The following is a 21,052-nucleotide window of genomic DNA, read 5'->3' as shown; positions in this document are numbered from 1 at the left end:
AGGAAAACAGTCCAAAACAGACTTCCAACACTGATCTGCTCCTACCTCCCACTTATAGCAAATAAAAGCATCTAGATAAGTCCAGGAGCTTGGTTGAACCTTGCAACAGGCTGTAGCCTGATAGATAGTTATTTCCACCAACAGGATCTATACAAAGCATCAAGAAAAAATATTTATAGAAACAAAGGAAGAAACAGTGACGATGAATAACTATAACCACACCTCATTACAACATCTATTTGTAATAATCCATTGTGCTCAAGAAATATATATTACAACTGTCACCTTCAGTGGCACCCAGAGCCCTTATATAGGGCACCTCAGTGGGGGGGGGGGCATCTGGTCTTTATCCACTTTATTTGTGGGTGACCTGTACCCCTTATGGCGGTCCGTGGTGTGGCGCAGTTCTCTGGAGCCACTGTGCAGGCTCCTTTTGAATATCCTAGCCTCATTGGGTCTTCTTTAGGCAGTGTCTGCAATGGGGTATTCCTCATTGCAGACCGGAAGTGTGCACCGGAAGTGATGTTAACTTCCGGTTGTCATGGTTATGCAATAGAATTCGTCTGCTTACCTGTCTCCATGTGTTCATTTCTAGAGACCAGCCGACCCTTACCTGACTGCTTTTATAATCCATCCTCTGGCATGGCTCCACCCTAGCTCCTATCAGAGAACTCTATATTAACCTGTGCACTGCAGGCCAGCCCTGCTGATCAACCTTTGTGTGTTAGCTTCCTGTTACCTACCGTGTGCTCTGCTGTTGTTACGTTACCGACTTTGGCGTGTCCTTGACTTCCCTGTTTGCCTGTGATCCTGAACTTTTGGCATGTCCCTGACTAGTCCTGTCTGCTTGTGGCCCCGACCTTGGCTTGTCCCTCACCATCCCTATCCTCCTGTTGCCTACTGTGGGTGTGAGCTGGGGGACCCTGGGGGTCATGACCTGGAGCCAGTTGCAGTCAAGTCCATCCTCACCACTAGAGGCTCTGGTGAACACCTGCTGGTTCTTAGACTCCGCGCCCCAGGGAATCTTACGCTCTAACCCCGGTGGGATCCATCTTGGTGTTCTGGCGGCCCTGCCTTCCTATCACCTTGACCCCCATCCGCAGCAGTCAGCCGTAGGGTCCACAACCTTGCTGTGCACTCCTGAGCCCTACGGTGTGCATCTGTCACCTGGCCTCAAGGTGACCTGACAGTTTGATCAGCCATGGACCCGGCTGACGTGCCGCTTCCTGCAGTCGATCCTTTGCAGGGCATAGTTCAGAGACTTGAAACCCAGAAATCTAATCAGACTCAGGTGATGCGATTCCTTCAAGATCTGGCTTCCCGCTTCGAGCAGCTACAGGCTTCCTTGGGGACCCCGAACCTGCAGCCTCAAGTACAGTCTGCAACTGCACCTATCGCACCAGTGGCATCCACGCATTCATTATTACTGCCAGCTCTGTCCTGTTTCTCTGTGGACTCCAAGGCCTGCAGGGGCTTCCTCAGCCAATGCACCATTCATTTTGAGCTCCAGCCTCTGTCTGATCGGGCAAAGGTAGCCTATATAATTTCCCTCCTCTCCGGTGAAGCTTTAGCCTGGGCTGCTCCCCTGTGGGAGAAAAATGATCCAGTGGTTTCCAGCCTGTCCAACTTCTTGAAGCTCTTTCGTAATATCTTCAAGGAGCCAACTCGGGTTTCTTCTGCGGCTAGTGCCCTTTTACGCCTTCGCCAAGAATCTTGTTCAGTGGGACAATATGCACTTCAGTTCCGTATCCTCACAGCGGAATTGAGCTGGAACGATGAGGCCCTGGTCGCAACCTTTTTTACATGGCCTCTCTGACCGAGTGAAGGACGAATTAGCCGGAAGAGCTATCCCCGGCGGCCTGGACAATGTAATTTCCTTATGCTATCAGATTGACATTCGTTTCCAGGAGAGGTCCTTAGAAAAAAGATGTCAGCACCCCCTAGGTCCTAGTCAGCCTGAGCTTTTTTCCCGTCGCCCTGTGGAGCATCCTCTGTCTGCTGAGGAACCCATGCAGCTGGGCCGGACCAGACTAACCCCCTAAGAATGTGCTAGACGCAGAACTCTGGGCTTGTGTCTTTATTGTGGGGGCAAGGGTAATTTTCGTGACTCCTGCTCACTTTGTCCGGGAAACGCACAGGTCCAATACATTTGGAAGGTGGAGTATTGGACCCAGAAACATCACCTTCTCGTCTTCTTCTTCCGGTGTTCCTCCATGTAGGCACTTCTCCCCAATCGGTCCTAGCATATCTGGACTCCGGGGCTGCCGGCAATTTTATGGACTGGAGAACTGCTTCTTCTATGAAGCTTACCCTTTCTCCCCTCACTACTCCACTGGTAGTCTCGGCAATTGATGGCACTGTGCTCCCAGGGGGCCCTATCCGTTTCCAGACGCTACCTATTAGGATGTCGGTAGGGATACTCCACCAGGAGTGGATCTCCTTCCTCATCCTACCCAAGGCCTCTACCCCCATTGTATTGGGCCTTCCTTGGCTACAGCTCCACTCGCCACATGTGGACTGGGTCTCTGGGCAGATCCTGGCTTGGGGTCCTTCGTGTTTCTCATCCTGTCTTCTGAAGGTGACCCCCAAGGGGAAACTTCCCATTGCTACCACATCTGTATCGTCTGATCTTCCCGCGGCATACAGCGATTTCCTGGATGTGTTCTGTAAGAAGTCTGCTGAGGTGCTTCCTCCCCACAGATCTTTTGACTATGCTATTGACCTTGTCCCTGGAGCAACCCTGCCCAGGGGTCGTACCTACCCTTTGTCCATTCCAGAGACCCAGGCCATGTCTGAGTATGTCGCCGAGAATCTGGAGAGAGATTTCATCCGGAAATCCTCATCGCCTGCAGGAGCAGGGTTCTTTTTTGTTGCCAAAAAGGATGGTACCCTCAGACCCTGCATTGACTATAGAGGTTTAAACGCTGTGACTGTCAAAAACTGATACCCCTTACTTCTAATATCTGAGCTATTTGACAGGTTGAAGGGGGCTTCCATTTTCACTAAGTTGGATCTCAGAGGTGCATACAATCTCATTAGAATACGGGAAGGTGACGAATGGAAGACCGAGTTTAACACCAGGGACGGGCATTACGAATACCTGGTTATGCCTTTTGGTTTGTGTAATGCTCCAGCTGTGTTCCAGAACTTTGTCAATGAAATATTCAGGGATCTACTGTACCAGTTTGTTGTCATCTATCTGGATGATATTCTCATCTTTTCCGAAAATCTGCCTACTCACAGAAACCATGTACGCACCGTACTTCAGCGCCTTAGAGAGAACAATCTCTATGTCAAGATGGAGAAATGTTCCTTTGAATGTTCCGAGGTCTTGTTTCTGGGATGTTTTGTTTCTAGTGCGGGTCTTCGCATGGATCCCCGAAAGGTCTCAGCCATTACCAACTGGCCCCTTCCCGCTAGCCTCAAGGCCACACAGCGCTTTCTTGGCTTCACAAATTATTATAGGCAGTTCATAAGGAATTACTCTTCCATTGCCGTGCCTATTATTAAGAAGGGTGCGAATGCCAAAGACTGGCCTCCCGAGGCTGTCTCTGCGTTTCACGATCTGAAACAGGCCTTTGTCTCTGGACCTCTCTTGAGGAGACCAAATCCTGAGGACCCATTTTTTATTGAAGTAGACGCTTCTTCGATGGGGGTGGGAGCTGTGCTTCTTGAGGACTTTGAGAAGAAAAGTCAACCATGTGCGTTCTTCTCCAAAAAAAATTCTCAAGCAGAGAGAAATGATGCCATTGGTGATCGGGAACTTCTCGCAATTAAATTGGCATTGGAGGAGTGGCGTCATCTCTTGGAAGGTTCCCCTCACTCCAGAACGATCTTTACTGATCATAAGAATCTACAGTACCTACAGAATGCTAAACGTCTGAACCCCAGACAGGCCAGGTGGAGTCTCTTCTTTTCCCATTTTAAATTCACGATTACGTACAAACCTGGTTCCTGCAACGGTCGAGCTGATGAGCTCTCTAGGTCATTTGACACTTTGGACGAAGAGTCCAACCCTGATCCTGAGCCGATCATTCCTACCTCATGCATTGTTGCCCATTCTACCACCCTGGAATCAAAAATTCCTCCTGGTAAGACCTTTATTCCCACGGAGCTGAGAACTAGGATCCTTCGTTGGGGACATGATTCCAAGGTGGCAGGTCAAGCTGGGTTCCTCCGATCCTTCCTGCTCATCAGTCGTCACTACTGGTGGCCTAATCTCCGCTCGGATGTTAAAGACTATGTTAAGGCTTGTCATGTCTGTGCTCAGTCTAAATCTTCCACTCAAGCCCCAGCTGGTCTTCTCATGCCCTTGCCCATTCCTAAGGAGCTCTGGTCTCATATCGCCATGGATTTTATCACTGATCTTCCACTGTCGGACAATAATACAGCCATTTGGGTAGTAATCGATCGGTTCTCCAAGATGGCTCATTTTGTTCCTCTTCCTGGTCTCCCTTCTGCCCCTGCCTTGGTTCCCATTTTTGTACGAGAGATTTTCCGCCTTCATGGTGTTCCTTCTCATGTCGTTTCGGACAGGGGTGTGCAGTTTACTTCTTGTTTTTGGAGAGCCTTTTGCAAATCCCTCGACATTACCTTGGATTTTACCTCTTCTTATCATTCTCAATCCAATGGCCAGACTGAGAGAGTTAATCAGGAGTTGGAGGTCTTTCTCTGTACCTTGGTCTCTGCCCATCATGATGATTGGGCATCACTATTACTGTGGGCTGAGTTCTCCCACAATAATCATGTAAACGTCAGTTCTCAGAAAACACCCTTTGTCACTGTTTATGGAAGACATCCTCAGCTTCCTCTTCCTATGACTTGTTCTTCTGACATTCCAGCTTTGGCTACTGTTCAGGAATCATTCAATTCCATGTGGGCTGACGTTCATGATTCCCTCCAGAAAGCTGCCAACAAATTCAAGAGTTTTGCTGACTGTCGCAGGCGTAAGCCACCTTCTCTTCAGCCAGGAGACAAAGTCTGGCTCTCCACCAGGAACATCAAACTCCGGGTTCCTTCTCTCAAATTTGCCCCAAGATTCATTGGTCTGTACACCATAATTTCTAAACTGAATCCAGTTTGTTTCAAGCTCCAGATTCCCTCGTCCTCTCTCTACCACAGCACCGGTCCCTGAGGATGATCAGGAGTACGAGGTTAGCCAAATTTTGGATTCCCGACTCTGTAGAGGCATTCTCCAGTACCTCGTGCACTGGAAAGGTTTTGGTCCTGAGGAGAGGTCATGGATTTTGGCTTCCGAGGTCTTTGCACCTCGTCTGTTGAGGAAGTTTCATTTGAAGTTCCCCTCTAAACCTGGTCCCAGGTGGGGAAGGGCGAGGCCTCATAAGAGGGGGGGTACTGTTATGGTTATGCAATAGAGTTCATCTGCTTACCTGTCTCCATGTGTTCATTTCTAGAGACCAACCGACCCTCACCTGACTGCTTTTATAATCCATCCTCTGGCATGGCTCCACCCTAGCTCCTATCAGAGAACTCTATATTAACCTGTGCACTGCAGGCCAGCCCTGCTGATCAACCTTTGTGTTTAGCTTCCTGTTACCTACCGTGTGCTCTGCTGTTGTTACGTTACCGACTTTGGCGTGTCCTTGACTATCCCTGTTTGCCTGTGATCCTGACCTTTTGGCGTGTCCCTGACTATTCCTGTCTGCTTGTGGCCCAGACCTTGGCTTGTCCCTCACCATCCCGATCCTCCTGTTGCCTACTGTGGGTGTGAGCTGGGGGACCCTGGGGGTCGTGACCTGGAGCCAGTTGCAGCCAAGTCCATCCTCACCACTAGAGGCTCTGGTGAACACCTGCTGGCTCTTAGACTCCGCGCCCCAGGGAATCTTACGCTCTAACCCCGGTGGGATCCATCTTGGTGTTCTGGCGGTCCTGCCTTCCTATCACCTTGACCCCCGTCCACAGCAGTCAGCCGCAGGGTCCACAACCTTGCTGTGCACTCCTGATCCCTACGGTGTGCATCTGTCACCTGGCCTCAAGGTGACCTGACACCGGTTTAGCGTCCATGTGGCGCCATAGCAGCGTGATGTCATGTGACTGTTTTCCTGCTATATCCTCTATATTTTTTATTTATAGTATCTTTTTTCTTTATTGTTTAATGCTATTACAGGTATCGCATTTGCATGGTATAGAAAAACATTTAGCAAATTCATTCCTCTCTATGGGCATTCTGGCTCTCTTATGGACCATTTTTGGCTTACATGGGCAATGAGACCTTTGGGGAACTGTCTTTAGACTGGATTTGACCCTTATGCCCCCCATTTTGGAGGAAGGGGGAACATGTAATATGTTTTGTAGCGGGGTGTATTTTCAGGACTTTGGGTGTATGGGTTATAGAGTCACACAGCTGCAAAAATGTACACTATGTATGTGTTAATCTAATCTTTATGCATTGTTATTTATTAATTTTTGTTTTTTCCTCTTTGTTATACACATCTAGAGTGGGATATATCTCTTTATACTTAGAAAGATTACTCTGCGTCCTTTTTCCTGAAGAAGCCACATTGGCGAAACATGTTGAAAAAATGGGGACGGAGTATTCAATATTGTTTTATGTATTTGAGTGCTGTAATTCCTGTTTTTCTGTAATAGGTTGTATGTATAGACTTATGATAGCAGGCATGATTGCAGTCACTACATTTTCTTCTTTTAACTTATTCTAAATAAAAACTTGTTTGTTTTATTTTGTTTGTTACGTGTTATCTGTATTAATGGGTACCTTAAAATCCCATATCTCCAAGCTCTTTAAAAAAAAAAAAAAAGAAGATGGTTGCAGCCAGACTTAGTGGATGTTGATTTATGCAGCATATTTGGCAAATACAGAATCGCAGTATATATAAAATAATATGCAAAGTGGTTAGAGGAAAGCTTCAGAATGGCAAAGATGTTTTTATTACAAATTATGTGAGCAGACTGCAGTTCCTCTTTAAGAGCTACTTTTACTCGGTGCACAGAGACAGGCAGAATGCCTTCCCGGTACACAGTGTAGCAGATGGGCATATTTGCCGCTGCTACTTTTTCTCTGTCACTGGCTGTTATGGGCATGGACTTCTTTCTAGCAACCAGTAACACTGCAATGGGCAGATCCTGATGGGTAGCTGAGACACTATTTCCCCATCAGGTCTGCTCTTGTCTTGTAATCAACAGCAGGCACTGGGCATATTCTATAGCCAATAGCAGCCTGTCTGTTGGCTAAGGGTCCACCTACTGCCTGCTCCCAATTCTAAGGGGAGAGGACCTAATGAGAAACTAGTGTATGTGAATACCCATCAGGTTCTGTCCCTCCGGGTACAAAACTCCCCGTCACTGCGCTGCCTGACAGGTGTGGCGGCAGTGAGGAAGTGCAGTTGCACTGAGGGCAGAGAGTCTATATAACAGGTACATAAATCTGACGCACCAACATTTGTTTTGTGAAGGTACGTTGAAGTTCAAATGTGTGTCTTAGATACTTTTTGTGAATCCTTCTGAATATATTCTATTGCTTCTCAAACTGAACCTGCAGCCCTGCTTTGAGTGTGCCTCATCGTGTGTGTATATATATATATATATATATATATATATATATATTATACATACACACACACACACACACTACACACACATAAATACGTATAATGCACTTAATGTGAGCCTTGGGTAGCGGGGTTATCCTTTGGGATAATGGGGGAAATACCAATTTTTTAACCCTCCCTGTTAGAGTAGATCTAAAAGTTAACCTCTTATACTTTACTGTATTTGGGCGATACATTTTTGACACCCAACATTAACCTTTAGCCCTAGGCTCTCCTAGAATTTAGGTCCTTATGTTGAATTCCTTTGTACAGGATTTAGGATTTACCAGACAGCGAGGGCTAGTATGACCTTAAAGTTTTGGGGTGCTAATATAGTTTTAATTTTTTTATATTTGGTTATATTTTTGTGGTAAGGTAATATTTGAGGCCTTATTATGAGGGGGGTTGGGTAGCTTTTTTTTATACCTAATATATGAGAATATGGTGGCCAGGAGTGGAAAACTATTCCTATTGTTTTCTGAATTCGACACTAGGGGTCAGTGTTTAGTCCATTCCCTCTGCCCCTTTGCCCGATTCCGTTTTCCATCCGGGGTTGGGAGTTTCTATAGATGATTATGGGTAATCCATTGCCATCTACATGTTTGTGTCTTTGGTTGAGCCTCTCTTCCCATTATCATATTGTTAATGTGTAAGCCTGTTATCATAATCAAGTCCTTAATACAGTAGTAACTAACGATTTGATAGGGAATATAGTTGGGGTGGATGTATTCTCACATTAATAGCTAGGTAATCATTGCCCATTAGTAATTGATCTAGGTAGACCTTTTTGTAATATTTTTAACTGTTTTCAAGATTTGGTAAACCTTTACCTTACACCATGGTTAGTTCTGGTGTGAGAGTTGATTTGCCAGTCTCCTATGTGGAGCTTTGAGATCCACCACCTGAGACTTAGATCGAGGTGTGGCTTTTCCTGTGTACTATTTAGCGCGATGAGTCAACCATGACCCAGGACGATGTCAGTCAATAAAGAAACGTACATCGGGAAGAGTGGCATGCTGAAGTCAATGTGTTGTGATCCCGAGAGGATGGGTGTTTGGTAGCCGGCTGGCCTTTTTATTATTGATGCAACTGTTAACATTTTCCATGTAAGTGCAACCTTTAATTTAAAAAAATAGGATTTTTATAACAGATTACCTGTAAAATCCTTTTCTTTGAAGTACATCACGGGTCTCAGAGCCATAGTAGTTACTATGTGGGTTATAGGCCACCTTTAGGTGATGGACACTGGCACGCCCTAAGACAAAAAGTTCCCTCCCCCTATATAACCCCTCCCACTGCTGGGAGTACCTCAGTTTTGTAGCCAAGCAATACATGTGTATACCAAAGAAGGGAGGGACCTCTGTGTCCCATGATGTACTTCAAAGAAAAGGATTTTACAGGTAAGCTGTTCTAAAAATCCTATTTTCTTATCGTACATCACGGAACACAGAGCCATAGTAGTTACTATGTGGGATGTCCCATAGCAATGGCGACTGAAGGGAGGGAGACACAACAAAAAAATAGGGCATTGAGAGACTAGAGGACTCATACTGCAGCTTCCAGTACACTGCGCCCAAAAGCAATATCCTCATGACCTTTGATAGAATCTGGTAAATGTATGGACTGAAGACCAAGTTGCGGCCTTGCAGATCTGAGCCATGGAGGCCTGGCGATGCACTGCCCAAGAAGCACTAACAGCCCTGGTGGAGTGCGCTTTAACATGAAAAGGAGGGATTTTCCTCTTTAAACCATAAGCTTGAACAATCACTTGATAAATCCATTTTGAAGTAGTAGATTTTGATGCTGCTTGTCCTCTTTTAGGACCTTCTAACAATACAAACAAAACATCTGTTTTGCGAATCTGAGTGGCCACCTTTAAATAGACTTTGACCGCTCTCACTACATCAAGATGATGTAGTGACCTCTCTTCCACAAACCGAGGTTCTGGAAAAAAAGGAGGCAGATCAATATCCTGGTTTAAATGAAAACCTGTCACTACCTTCGGTAGGAATTTAGGATGAGGCCGCAATACCACCTTATCCTTATGAATACTCAAATATGGCCATTTACAAGAAAGAGTCGCCATTTCTGATACTCATATGGCAGAGAATATGGCAACCAAAAAAATTACCCTTCCTCGTCAAAAGAACCAAGGGAAAATCCGGTATAGTCTCAAAAGGCTGTTTCTGTAAAGCCGACAAGAGTAAATTCAAATCCCAAGGGTTCAGGGATGTCCTGATGGGAAGATTAATCCGCGTTATCCTCTGAATAAAGTTGCGAACCAGAAAGCGAGAAGCAAGAAGCCGTTGAAATGATACTGATAAGGCCGAGACCTGGCCCTTGATAGTACTTAAGGCCAGCTTTATTTCCAATCCCATCTGCAGGAATTCAAGGATCCTACCTATGACATAATTTCTGGGGTGCCAACCTCTGGATTCAAACCAGGAGACATATGCCTTCCAAACTCTATAGTATATGACTCTGGAGGCCGGCTTCCTAGCATTAACCAAAGTAGACACTACTGATGGAGACAACACATGGTCCTCTAGAATGTGGGTTTCAATAGCCAAACTATTATTTAGCATTTGTAAGGTAGGATGGGATACCGGACCTTGTCCAAGGGTCCCCTACCGCCATCTTTATGATCTCGGCAAACCAAGATCTGCTGGGCCACGCTGGGGCCACCAGAATCACTTCCTTCCCTTCCTGCGTGATCCTGCGAAGAAGGCGTGGAAATCGGAGAACCAGAGGAAGCGCATAGATCACTGAAAACAGATCCCATGGAAAGACCAAGGCATCTGTTCCACATGCCAGCGGATCCCTTGCCCTTGACACAAAGTTGTCGATCTTGTTGTTGAATCTGGACGCAAATAGAATCCACGTCTGGAACACCCCATCTTCGACATATCGACAGAAATATGTCGGGGGGGAAAGGGACCATTCTCCCGGAAACAATTGGCGAATCATCTAGTCCACCTGCCAATTTACTATCCCTGTAATTAAAATCGCTGATAGGCAAGGAATGTTGCTTTCTGCCCAAGATAGAACATGATTAACCTCTTTTTGCACTACATGACTTCTTGTGCCACCTTGGTGATTGATGTAGGCCACAGCCGTGGCATTGTTGGATTAAATCCCAACAGGACAATTTTCGTAATCTGAGCATCCTGGCCTCCAGGACCATATGAACTGCCCAAATTTCTAGAATATTGATGGGCAAGGTCCCTCTTTCAGGATTGCTCCCCAGCCTCCAAAGCCCGGACCTTCTTGTTCAAAGTCCACAGAATACTGTTTTGCAGCAGTCTTGAATGAAACTGCGCATAAGGAACGGCCTCGAAGGAGACCACCATCTTTCCTTACAATTTCATGCAAAGCCGAATGGAAGGATTTCTCTTTGTTTTGACAAGCCAAATCAGTTCCTTTATAGAACTGATCCTTCCCTGGGGTAAGAATACCTTATTTTGAACAGTATTTATGATCAGCCCCAAGTACTATAATCTCCTTGATGGTTTTAAGAAGGATTTTTCTAGGTTGAGAATCCAGCCTAGGAACTCTAGGTAACTCATGGCTGAGACTAAACTTTGGTTTGGACAGGTGACTGACTGATCTACTAAGAGCAGATAGTCTAGGTAGGCTAGAATTGCTATACCCTGAGCCCTTAACCTGGCTAAAGGAGGGGCCAGGATCTATGTGAACACTTGAGGTGCGGTGGCTAGACCAAAAGGCAGAGCCACAAACTGAAAATGCTGATTTTCTACCCCGAAGCATAGAAATTTCTGATGAGCGGGAAAATTTGGCACATGGAGATAGGCATCTTTGATGTCGATTGATGCCAAAAATTCTCCTCCTTGTAGAATGGAGACAACCGATCGCATTGACTCCATGCGAAAAGGAATGGATATTCAAGTGCTGGTTTAGATCTAAAATGGGTCTTCCCCATTTGGTTTTGGTACCATGAAGAGGTTTGAATAAAACCCTGATCCCTGCTCTTCTGTGAGAACCTCTGATATCACTTTCTGAGACAAGAGATGATCCAGAGCCAGAAAGAGAGACTTCCTTTTACCTGGATCTCTGGAAATTTTTGATCTTGCCAGATCTTTGAAGGGTGTAGAAGCCTTCCCCCCACCCGAGCGAGTGGGGGCACCCCTTCATAAGGAGTCTTTAGTATTTTGCTTTATGGGTTTCCTGCCCCAAGTCCTCTTTTGGCCCTGGGACTGCCCTTGAGGTCTTCCTCTTGAACCTGATGGTGGAAGCCGTCGAGACTGCCTGGAGGCAGATGTTCCTGGCACTGGAGAAGATTCACGTTTAAAGAAAAAAACGTTGAAACTTCTTTACTGGTAAAAGAGAACTTTTTCCATTAGAAATTCTTTGGATATACTTATCCAGATCGTCTCCAAACAACCGTTCACCATGAAATGGGAAACTGGCCAAGAGCTTTTTACATGTCGCTTCGGCTGACCAATTTTTCAACCATAGGACTCTGCACATATGTACCAGCCCTAGCATAAGCTGTGAGGCTTGAATAATAAAATCTTTCATAGCATCCACTGTGAAACATAGTGCCTCTGATATGCCTGCCATCTGCTGGGACTGCTGATCAAGAATAACTTTGAGTACCTCTACAAACTGGTCCTTTATGGACTGAGATACTCCAATCGTCGCAAGAGGCGGCTGAACAACTGAATCTGCAAAAGCAATCTTGTTCTTAAAAAGAAATTCCAACTTTCTATCTGTTGGATCCTTCAACATTTGCACATTGTCTACAGGACAAGTCAGGTTTTTGTTTACCAAGGATATAGCCGCATCAATTGCTGGAATCCCCCATTTCTTATAGAATTCCTCCTCCATAGGATAAAGTATAGAAAACTTTTTTGGAGGAAAAAAATTGTATATCTGGGTGCTCCCACTCAGAATACATCAGCTTTTTTAGCCATGAATGGATAGGAAAGGTATCAACAGATTGGGGAGGATTTAGGAATCCCAAACCAGATGTGGGCTCATCAATAGACTGCGTTACAGGCAGTAAAAAGGCTGAGCGGACCAACTTACTAAGGGAGTGTACCAACAGTCTCTCTTGTGAGGCTGATCCCTCCATATTAGGATCTTCAGAAGAAGAGTCATCAGCCTTTTCCTGATCCTTTGAGAGAACTTCATGATTTCTAGCCCCTTGTTCCTCAGTATGAGGGTCCTGAGAAATGGACAGGGATCTGCTATGCTTGGGCCCACTATGGGATGCAAATAAAGCATCAATCTTCTGTTCCAAGCTTAATATTGTAGAAGAAAAATATATAGGGGCTGAAGTGTCCAGAGCTGCTGCAACACCAGTCCCCCCTGACGGCTCACTCCGACCGGCCACATCACTCTCAGCGAAGGATGCCATCTTTTTAGACATGGATTTAGGTTGTCGTGAAACAATCAATCCTCTAGAACCCTTTAAGGGTTCCTTGTCCCCCTTCCGCTCATAGCCTGATGCACAAAGCAGAGGCAATACCAGAAGGAATGCATGCACTGCTAGGTCTATAGTCCAGCACAATTGCTGCTATTAATGCCCAGCCTGATGCAGCAGTGACAAATGTGTCAAAGGAAATGCCTGTGTCACCAAACCTGTTAATGTCACCTCTTTGCTCGTGTCCCTCCACAGCCTGCAGTAACACACAACGTGCTTTTAAAAACTTGCCTCCTCGTGTTTGGGTGTCAGAGAATGCAGGCGCCGCTAAGCCCCTGCCCTGCGTCACCTATGGCTCCTCCCACTTTTTTAAAAGTAAGGGTCTTCCCGCACGAGCAGCGGACTACAGGTCCTCTCGGACCTACCGAGAGATAGCATGGCACGGGGGGGGGGGGGGGTTGCAAGCCGCCGAGCTACGTGCTGATTGCGCTAGTTCCTGTTTTTTTTTCAGAAAAAGACTCTTCTTCTTCTTCCCCATGAGGGGGAGACTGTCAGCACAGGGGGGTGATACAGTAAGTGAGGAGAAACCCCCCCTCAAGCTTACTGGAGGTCCTGCTGTCCGGCTGGAGGAGGAGGAAGCATTTGAGCTCTCTGACACAGCACTGTTTCCAACATGATGAGGTGAGTGCTCTATACAGCCCCCAGTGGTGACACATAGGAATGACAACATTTTACTGATTTTAAAGGAGACATTCATAGAAAATTCAAAACATTTCTTAGAAAACTCCACTTACCTCTCCCGCCACAAGGTTTTCTGTGGTAAACCAACAGACCCAATCTTCACCCTTCACGGTAGGTTCCATTAAACCTTCAGGAGCTGGGGATCCTTGAGGAAACCTACAATCTTGGACCTGCAACAGCACCCCGCCAGTAAAACTTTATGGCCTTACTACCAAAAAGTACTGGATCCTGGGGTCCAGCTCTCTAAAAAGAGAAGCATTCACAGGCAAAAACCTTGTTTCTTCGGATACGAGGCCCAGGTACCATTCAATTTGGGCAGAAGAGACACTTTGAATGGATTGGTCAGCATGGCTAGCCCCAGCAAGGATTGCTCCAGTGGAACTCAGCACAGCACATCTTTACTAATGACCAACACCTTAGACACTGGTGAAAAAACTGAGGTACTCCCAGTAGTGGGAGGGGTTATATAGGGAGGGCACATTTTCTCTTAGGGCGTGCCAGTGTCCATTACCTGAAGGTGGCTGATAACCTACATAGTAACTACTATGTCCCGTGATTTACGATAAGAAAAATCTGTGTTACGATTTATACTAGGCGAGTTCTTTCCTTTTTGGGTGTACCTGCTTGGCTCATGTTTATGACTACTGAATAACCGAGTCACCATGGTTTGGATCTGTGGGTGATCTGCCTAATACTTATCAATAATCCATTGTATGCTGATAACCCAACAATTCTTCGATAAAGGCCCTGGCTGGCTTGATAGCCGCAAGCACCATTAACCTTGCCTCTGGTAAGCACACATTTTATGTGGTGGAGGATCACAAGTCTGTCGTGGTGCTTGGAAGCTGTTTAAATTAGTCGGAATATTCAAGATATACACATTCACTTGCAGTTGATGGACTTTATTCTGTATAATTTACAATTAAGTTCACATTGAATCGTGCTTATTCACTGAATGTTTATGTATCATTTACAGTTGAGTTCACATTATATTGTGGTTATTCACTGAATGTTTATTTATATGTTTGTCACATATTAGCGCAGATTTTTTATATTTTTATTTCATATTTACATACGGTATGTTTTAATTTTCAAATGATAACCATAAATGTTAAAAATAGAAGTAATCAAAAAATAGTAAAAATAAAAAAATTGATTATATGAATTTCTAAGCTAGGCTACACAATCCCCAAAACTCTTTTTCCTCTTAGCACTATTCTTTTGAGATTGGAACAGCATCTCTGGCCAAGCTGAACATGTCTGCTGCTTGATGGTCCATCTCCATGGTGACAAATGCGAGGCTCTCTGGAAAAAATGGGCCAGAGAAGAAAAGGATTAGCTTGTGGGGGCGATGCAGAGAGTGAAGAAGAATGCATATACATACACACACACACACACACACACACACACACACACACACACTTGAAACAGGGGAAAATTGAATATGGAAAAGAAATAGAAAGAAAAAAGGCATGAGAGTAAAGCAGGGTAATAAAAAAAAAGTACATTCTTTTTTTTCCCCTACCTGCACTTTTAAAGAGTCCCCATTACCAATTTAACAATTTGTAGGTATAAGTACAGAAGAAAATAAAAAGGATTTTAAAAGCGTAATTGCAGTGTTTTTCTTTTGTTTAAAAAAATTTTTCATTGCAATGTATCTTTGAACTTGAAAATTTGACTACTTCAGGTGGGGTCAGTTCCCTAGAACAAGCCCCCTCTTTCGATGCACAAAGTCCTCTACTCTCCTGGGAGAGCCTAATTACTCTCTTTAGTGGCTCAACTCATCTTCCCCATCCCTCACCCCCTTACATAAACTTCTATGTAGCTGCAGGGAGAGATAACAAAGGGTAATACTTTAGAGTGTCACTTAAGTGACAGCTCTGTGTCTGCTGGAGCTTCTGACATCACAACCAAGATGACAGCAGCCAGCAGCAGTCTCAGGGTTTTTGGAATACAATACAAGGGAGGCTTTTGCAGGTAAATAACACAGATATAATACATTAGGCTCACATATAGACCTCATGCACAGGAATGTCTGAAGCCATGTATCCCAGCCAGCATGCCTGGGATACACAGCTGCCTTGTAAAATCAAATCATAGTAATGAATAGCTGTATTTGGCTGTACACTCGTCTACGACACAACTTGCATAAACTTACAAATGCATACAGGCGTACAACCCTGTAAAGTTCGCATGCAGGGGCATATGGCTTTGCGCATGGCTGGGTTTATGCAAGCAGTGGAATAAAAACTCTGTGTACAGCCACATACAGCCATTCATTATCATGATCAACTCTGCATTCTGGGCACGGAATGCAGTTTATGTTATGCGGCCTCACGTGCCCCTGTGCACGAGGCCATACTCTTATCGAAAGATTAATATTGAAATTATTGTTCTTGATGATAGGATACCTTTAAGTGCTGAAAACAGAAGCCATTGAAAGGAAAACTTGTTGGAATGTAGGTATAAAAGAAGAAATGTGATTTCTGAAAACATTATACTAATAATAATGCTTTTTCTCCACAGATTACCTCAACAGCTGGAGGAGCTAATGATGCTTTTCAAGATACAGAAAGAAAGAGACCACTGGACTGTAAGAAGGCATTTGCTGTCAAAGATAGCTGCTGATCACCTGTTCTGGATTTGCCCATTGCTACATTTTAAGTAATTCAAGTCTCTGATTACTTGATTTATGTGGAAGATTATTTTTAACAATCATTTTGGCTGCAGAATGAGACTTCTTGTGGTGGAATTAATCCTAATTTGGGCCTACTCTGCACAAGGGGGGATACCAGCTGTGCCATGGAAGGTGCAGTGCCCATCACAGTGTGTGTGCCAGATACGTCCGTGGTACACTCCAAGATCAGCCTACAGGGAGGCCAATACTGTAGACTGTAATGACCTTTTTGTTTCATCTGTTCCAAGTTCCCTGCCAGCTGGAACACATACACTTCTTCTGCAGAGCAACAATATTGCACACTTGGAGCTGCAAGAGTTGGATTATCTGGAAAACCTGACAGAGCTGGACTTGTCTCAAAACAGCTTCTCTCACATCAGAGACTTTAAAGCCAGAGACCTACCAAATCTTGTAAGCCTTCACCTTGAAGAAAATCAGCTGGAAAGCCTACCTGAAAATAGTTTCTTCGGACTTGAGAGTCTGGAAGAATTGTACCTGAATCATAACCAGTTGTCTGCGATACATCCTCAAGCTTTTTTAGGACTACGGCATCTATTACGCTTGCATTTAAATTCCAATTTACTTACAAGCTTGGACAGTCAGTGGTTTAAAGAATTGCCAGCTTTAGAGGTATTGATGGTTGGTGGCAATATGGTGAGCTCAATTCTGGATATGAATTTTAAGCCACTGTTCAACTTAAGAAGTCTTGTTTTGGCAGGCATGGGTCTTAAGGATATATCAGACTTTGCCCTAGATGGTTTACAGACGTTAGAAAGTCTCTCTTTCTATGACAACAAACTTATTGGAGTGCCCAAGGAAGCGCTGCAAAGGGTGCCCAATTTGAAGTTTCTAGATCTGAATAAGAACCCATTGAGCAGAATTAAACAAAAAGATTTTGAAAATATGGCTCAACTAAAAGAACTGGGGTTAAACAGCATGGAAGAATTAGTATCGATTGACGAAATGGCTCTTGTAAATCTGCCAGAACTGACCAAGCTAGAAGTCACCAACAATCCTAAACTGTCTTTCATTCATCCTCGAGCCTTCCAAAAACTTCCCCGCATGGAAACTTTGATGCTTAATAATAATGCTCTAAGTTCTTTGCACAGAGAGACTGTTGAATCATTACCAAACCTGCAAGAGATTGCTATGCATGGCAATCCACTTAGATGTGATTGTGTTATTCGTTGGGTGAATGCAACAGCACCCCATGTTCGTTTTATGGAGCCTCAGTCAACATTATGTGCTGAACCCCCGGAGTTAAGGCGCACACAATTACGATTAGTCCCATTTCGAGAGATGAGTGACCATTGTCTACCCCTAATTCCTGTACCAAGTTTTTCTCCACGTGTACGTGCATCTAGTGGTCAGAGTATCACATTACACTGCCGAGCCCTTGCTGAACCAGAACCACAAATTTACTGGGTCACACCCTCTGGGGAAAGGCTTACCGTGTCTGCAGACTGGGGTGGCTACAAAGTACAAGAGGAAGGAACACTGGAAATACAGGTCGTGTCATCAGCGCATGCAGGTGTATATACATGTGTAGCTCAAAATCTGGTGGGAACAGATTACAAGAGCGTATATCTTATGGTCAACCAGATCTCCCCAACTAGCGAATACCCAGTGCAGCTTCAAGTGGGAGAAGTGGGCGAACGTCATTTATTACTCTCCTGGATTCCACCTCTCAATGCACTTGGTTGTAGCCTCCGCTGGAGTTGCTTAACACCTGGTGCCAGCGTGGAGCGGGCAAGACTCCCTGTTGGTTTAAATTCATACAATGTCACAAGACTACTTCCAGGAGAGGAATGCAGAGTGTGTCTTCGAGTTTCTATTCTTGGAGGCAGAGTGAGAGCAGCTTGTGCTAGTGCTAGAACAAGGGACACTGGCACAAGTTATAAGCACAGAGGGCAAAAAGCTCTCACTGCACTAGCCTTCTGCTTACTTCTGGCTGTGATTGGTTTACTTGCACGCTATCGTCCTGGTAGTAGGATAGATCCTACATCAACATGGTCTCTCACTGGAAGAGTTGTTTACCCACCCATCATACATCAGTGGGACAAAGACAAAAAAGAAGAATGTATCTCAGGCATCAATGTGCCAGCAACCCCTCTGTGGTAATACGTTTCACCAGAGTTATCTCTGACACTTTCCCAGAGAACAAACTATGGAGAGTAGTGCCTTGGAAGGAAAGTCAAAAAAAGTCCAGGAATGGATATCAGACAGACAGATAATGGGGCAAAATCACCATTGTTGTAGAGAACTGTACAGAAATAAGCAGAAAAGCAAGTACAAATTAAATTTTACATACCAGGAAACCTACAAACCTAATGAGAACTTACAAATGTGTAGATGCTCATATAGAGAACAAAGACCCTGCTGTACACCTACAAAGAAATCAAATTGGAAAAAGCATGAAAGACAACTTTTTCGATGCAGACACACATTTAATAAAAAAAGCACCATGCATTTTGTAAAGCTACTGTCATTAGTGATAAGATTATACAAGAGGTGTATATGCTACAGAATGCTGTGAATCCGTTGCTGTGCAGTGTTTTCTTGGACTCCAAATGCCTTTGAACTACAAATGCAAAGGGTTATCTCCCAATTAGTTTTGTGTTTAAAATAGGAGTAATACAGAAACACGAAGAACAGCTCAGAATAGGCCTGCTCTATCAACTAGTGGAAAAAAACAAATACAGAAATACAACCTAGAAGCAAGCCAACATGGTTCCCCATGTCAGTTTCAAGATATGGGAAGGTGTGGGTGATCCATGAATTTGGACTGTATGAAGTTGAAACAAATTTGAACTTTGCAGAAGCAGGCAGCAAGACTCAACTTTAAATTTGTTCCCAACTAATATGTACAAGTGTGGTTGTTATAATAAAGCTGTAAACAGCAGTGCTGTCAGTGGTTCTATTAGCTCCACATGTTGTCACAAGGAGTGAGCCCAAGACCAGGTACAAAATATATGAAAAAGTAATTTAGTAGCAGATTATCAAAAAGCAGCAACTGTATTTATTTCTCTAGTGATGCAGATTCCAAATGTAATTTTCCAGGAGAGGTTTGAATCACATTGTTGGATGTAGATAAATATTAGTTCTTGGCATTACATTTTAATCAACAACAATCCTAGGGATTTGCATCAAACATAACACAAAATATTTAAAGGCATAATGAGTAGGAACCATAGCAGTAACTGTTACTTCTGCACAGTTCACCTCCTCTCCACAGTAAAAACACAGATGTCACATGTAGTTTACCTTAGCCTATAAAATCACAGCTAACATGAAACAGCTAGCTCCAAATTATATACAGTGCCTTGAAAAAGTATTCATACCTCTTGGAATTTGAGTCAGAGGGGCTTAATACAAATGCACGACACGCTTTTTAGATATTTATTTGTAAAAAATTGTGAAAAACATTTTTGATTTTACTTCCACTTCAAAATTTTGTGCCACTTTGTATTGGTCTTTCACATAAAATCCCAATACAATTTTTTTTGGTTGTAAAATTAGAAATGTGGAAAATTTCAAGGGGTATGAATACTTTTTCAAGGCTCTGTAAATCTGAATGATGTGGTCTATGCAGGGCTGCTGATAGAAATCATGGGGCCCCGTACAGCCTACCTGACGGGGCCCCCTTTAGCCCCATCCCTGGCCCCGCCCCTATACCGAGAGGCTAGGGTATACAGATAGAACCCCCCACCAATTTAACACAACTAGAGGATGATCAAATGAAATGGAATCAGTATACAGAAGGTAACTTTTTCTGAGAGATATTAAAGGAAAACTCTAACCACAATGACCACTTCAGTGATTTGAAGTGATCAAAGGTGGTAGGAGTCAGTATGTGTGATGGCATATGAATATACTAAGGTGGTATAATGATTGGCTTCTAACAGGGAGGGCTACACATAGATCAAAATTTGGCCGATTACTGCTAAACTGAATTTTGATGTGTGTGTACCCAGCTTTACCCAATTTCTTGCTTTAGCTGGCTTCTTCCAGTGCTGAATGGTTCCCTACAGCGCCTGTGTATGTTTTACTGACTATGCTCAGTTGCTCATACTTCAGCCCCTTTGCGATGTGATGAGGCTTGGTGGAGGGAGAGGGCTCTGCAGCTGGCTGGAGCATGGAAACTGGTAAGTGAAAGAGTCTATTTACACACACACACACACACACACACACACACACACACTGCAAGATTGGACTTTATTTCATTTCCATTATATATATGTATACACTTTCTTGTGCTGTTAATACTCAACTTTATGAATATGTTAGGAATATACTGGGACTTTTCATGTGCTATATAAATATATTCAACATACACATATATTAAAAGAATGATTTTGTGAAATGCATCTGTGTGTAGTACCTGAAAAGCCCCATTATTTTCCTAACATATTCATGAATTTAGCTTTCACTTCCACCAGACCTGTCCTGCTGAGGTACAGGGCAAGTTTACAGCACAGATTTGTACAGAGGCCGAACAATGGTGATCACAGGAGAAGAATGCAATCTGTCACCTGTTATCTTGCCTTGAGGAGAGCTCAGGTGTTCTGTCCTTCCCGAGGAGCGGGGAAGGAGGCTCCGGTGCCGATAGGAATACAAGTCCGCTCTTCTCTTATCCATAGACCCATGTGTTTGTTGGTGATATCCAGGCTCCTGGGGCGA

At 44.3% G+C, this 21,052-nt stretch overlaps 1 protein-coding gene across 3 annotated transcripts in view; it reads left to right on the top strand.

Moving 5' to 3' along the window:
- Positions 1-19,274, top strand: part of LRRN2 (leucine rich repeat neuronal 2) — a 125,563-nt gene extending 106,289 nt beyond the window's left edge. For all 3 annotated transcript variants that reach the window (XM_077481280.1, XM_077481281.1, XM_077481282.1), the window contains one exon: positions 16,222-19,274. In XM_077481280.1, the coding sequence (XP_077337406.1) occupies positions 16,388-18,493 (2,106 nt within the window). In that variant the 5' untranslated portion in view covers positions 16,222-16,387 and the 3' untranslated portion in view covers positions 18,494-19,274. The remainder of the gene's footprint in view (positions 1-16,221) is intronic.
- The last annotated feature ends 1,778 nt before the right edge of the window (positions 19,275-21,052 follow it).

Source organism: Lithobates pipiens, unplaced genomic scaffold, assembly GCF_037356315.1.
Source record: "Lithobates pipiens isolate NorthernLeopardFrog02 unplaced genomic scaffold, aLitPip1_a1.2 Scaffold_16, whole genome shotgun sequence".
NCBI classification, from domain to species: Eukaryota; Metazoa; Chordata; class Amphibia; order Anura; family Ranidae; genus Lithobates; species Lithobates pipiens.
Note: the sequence above shows the minus strand (reverse complement) of the source record. Positions and strands in the feature narration are given on the sequence as shown.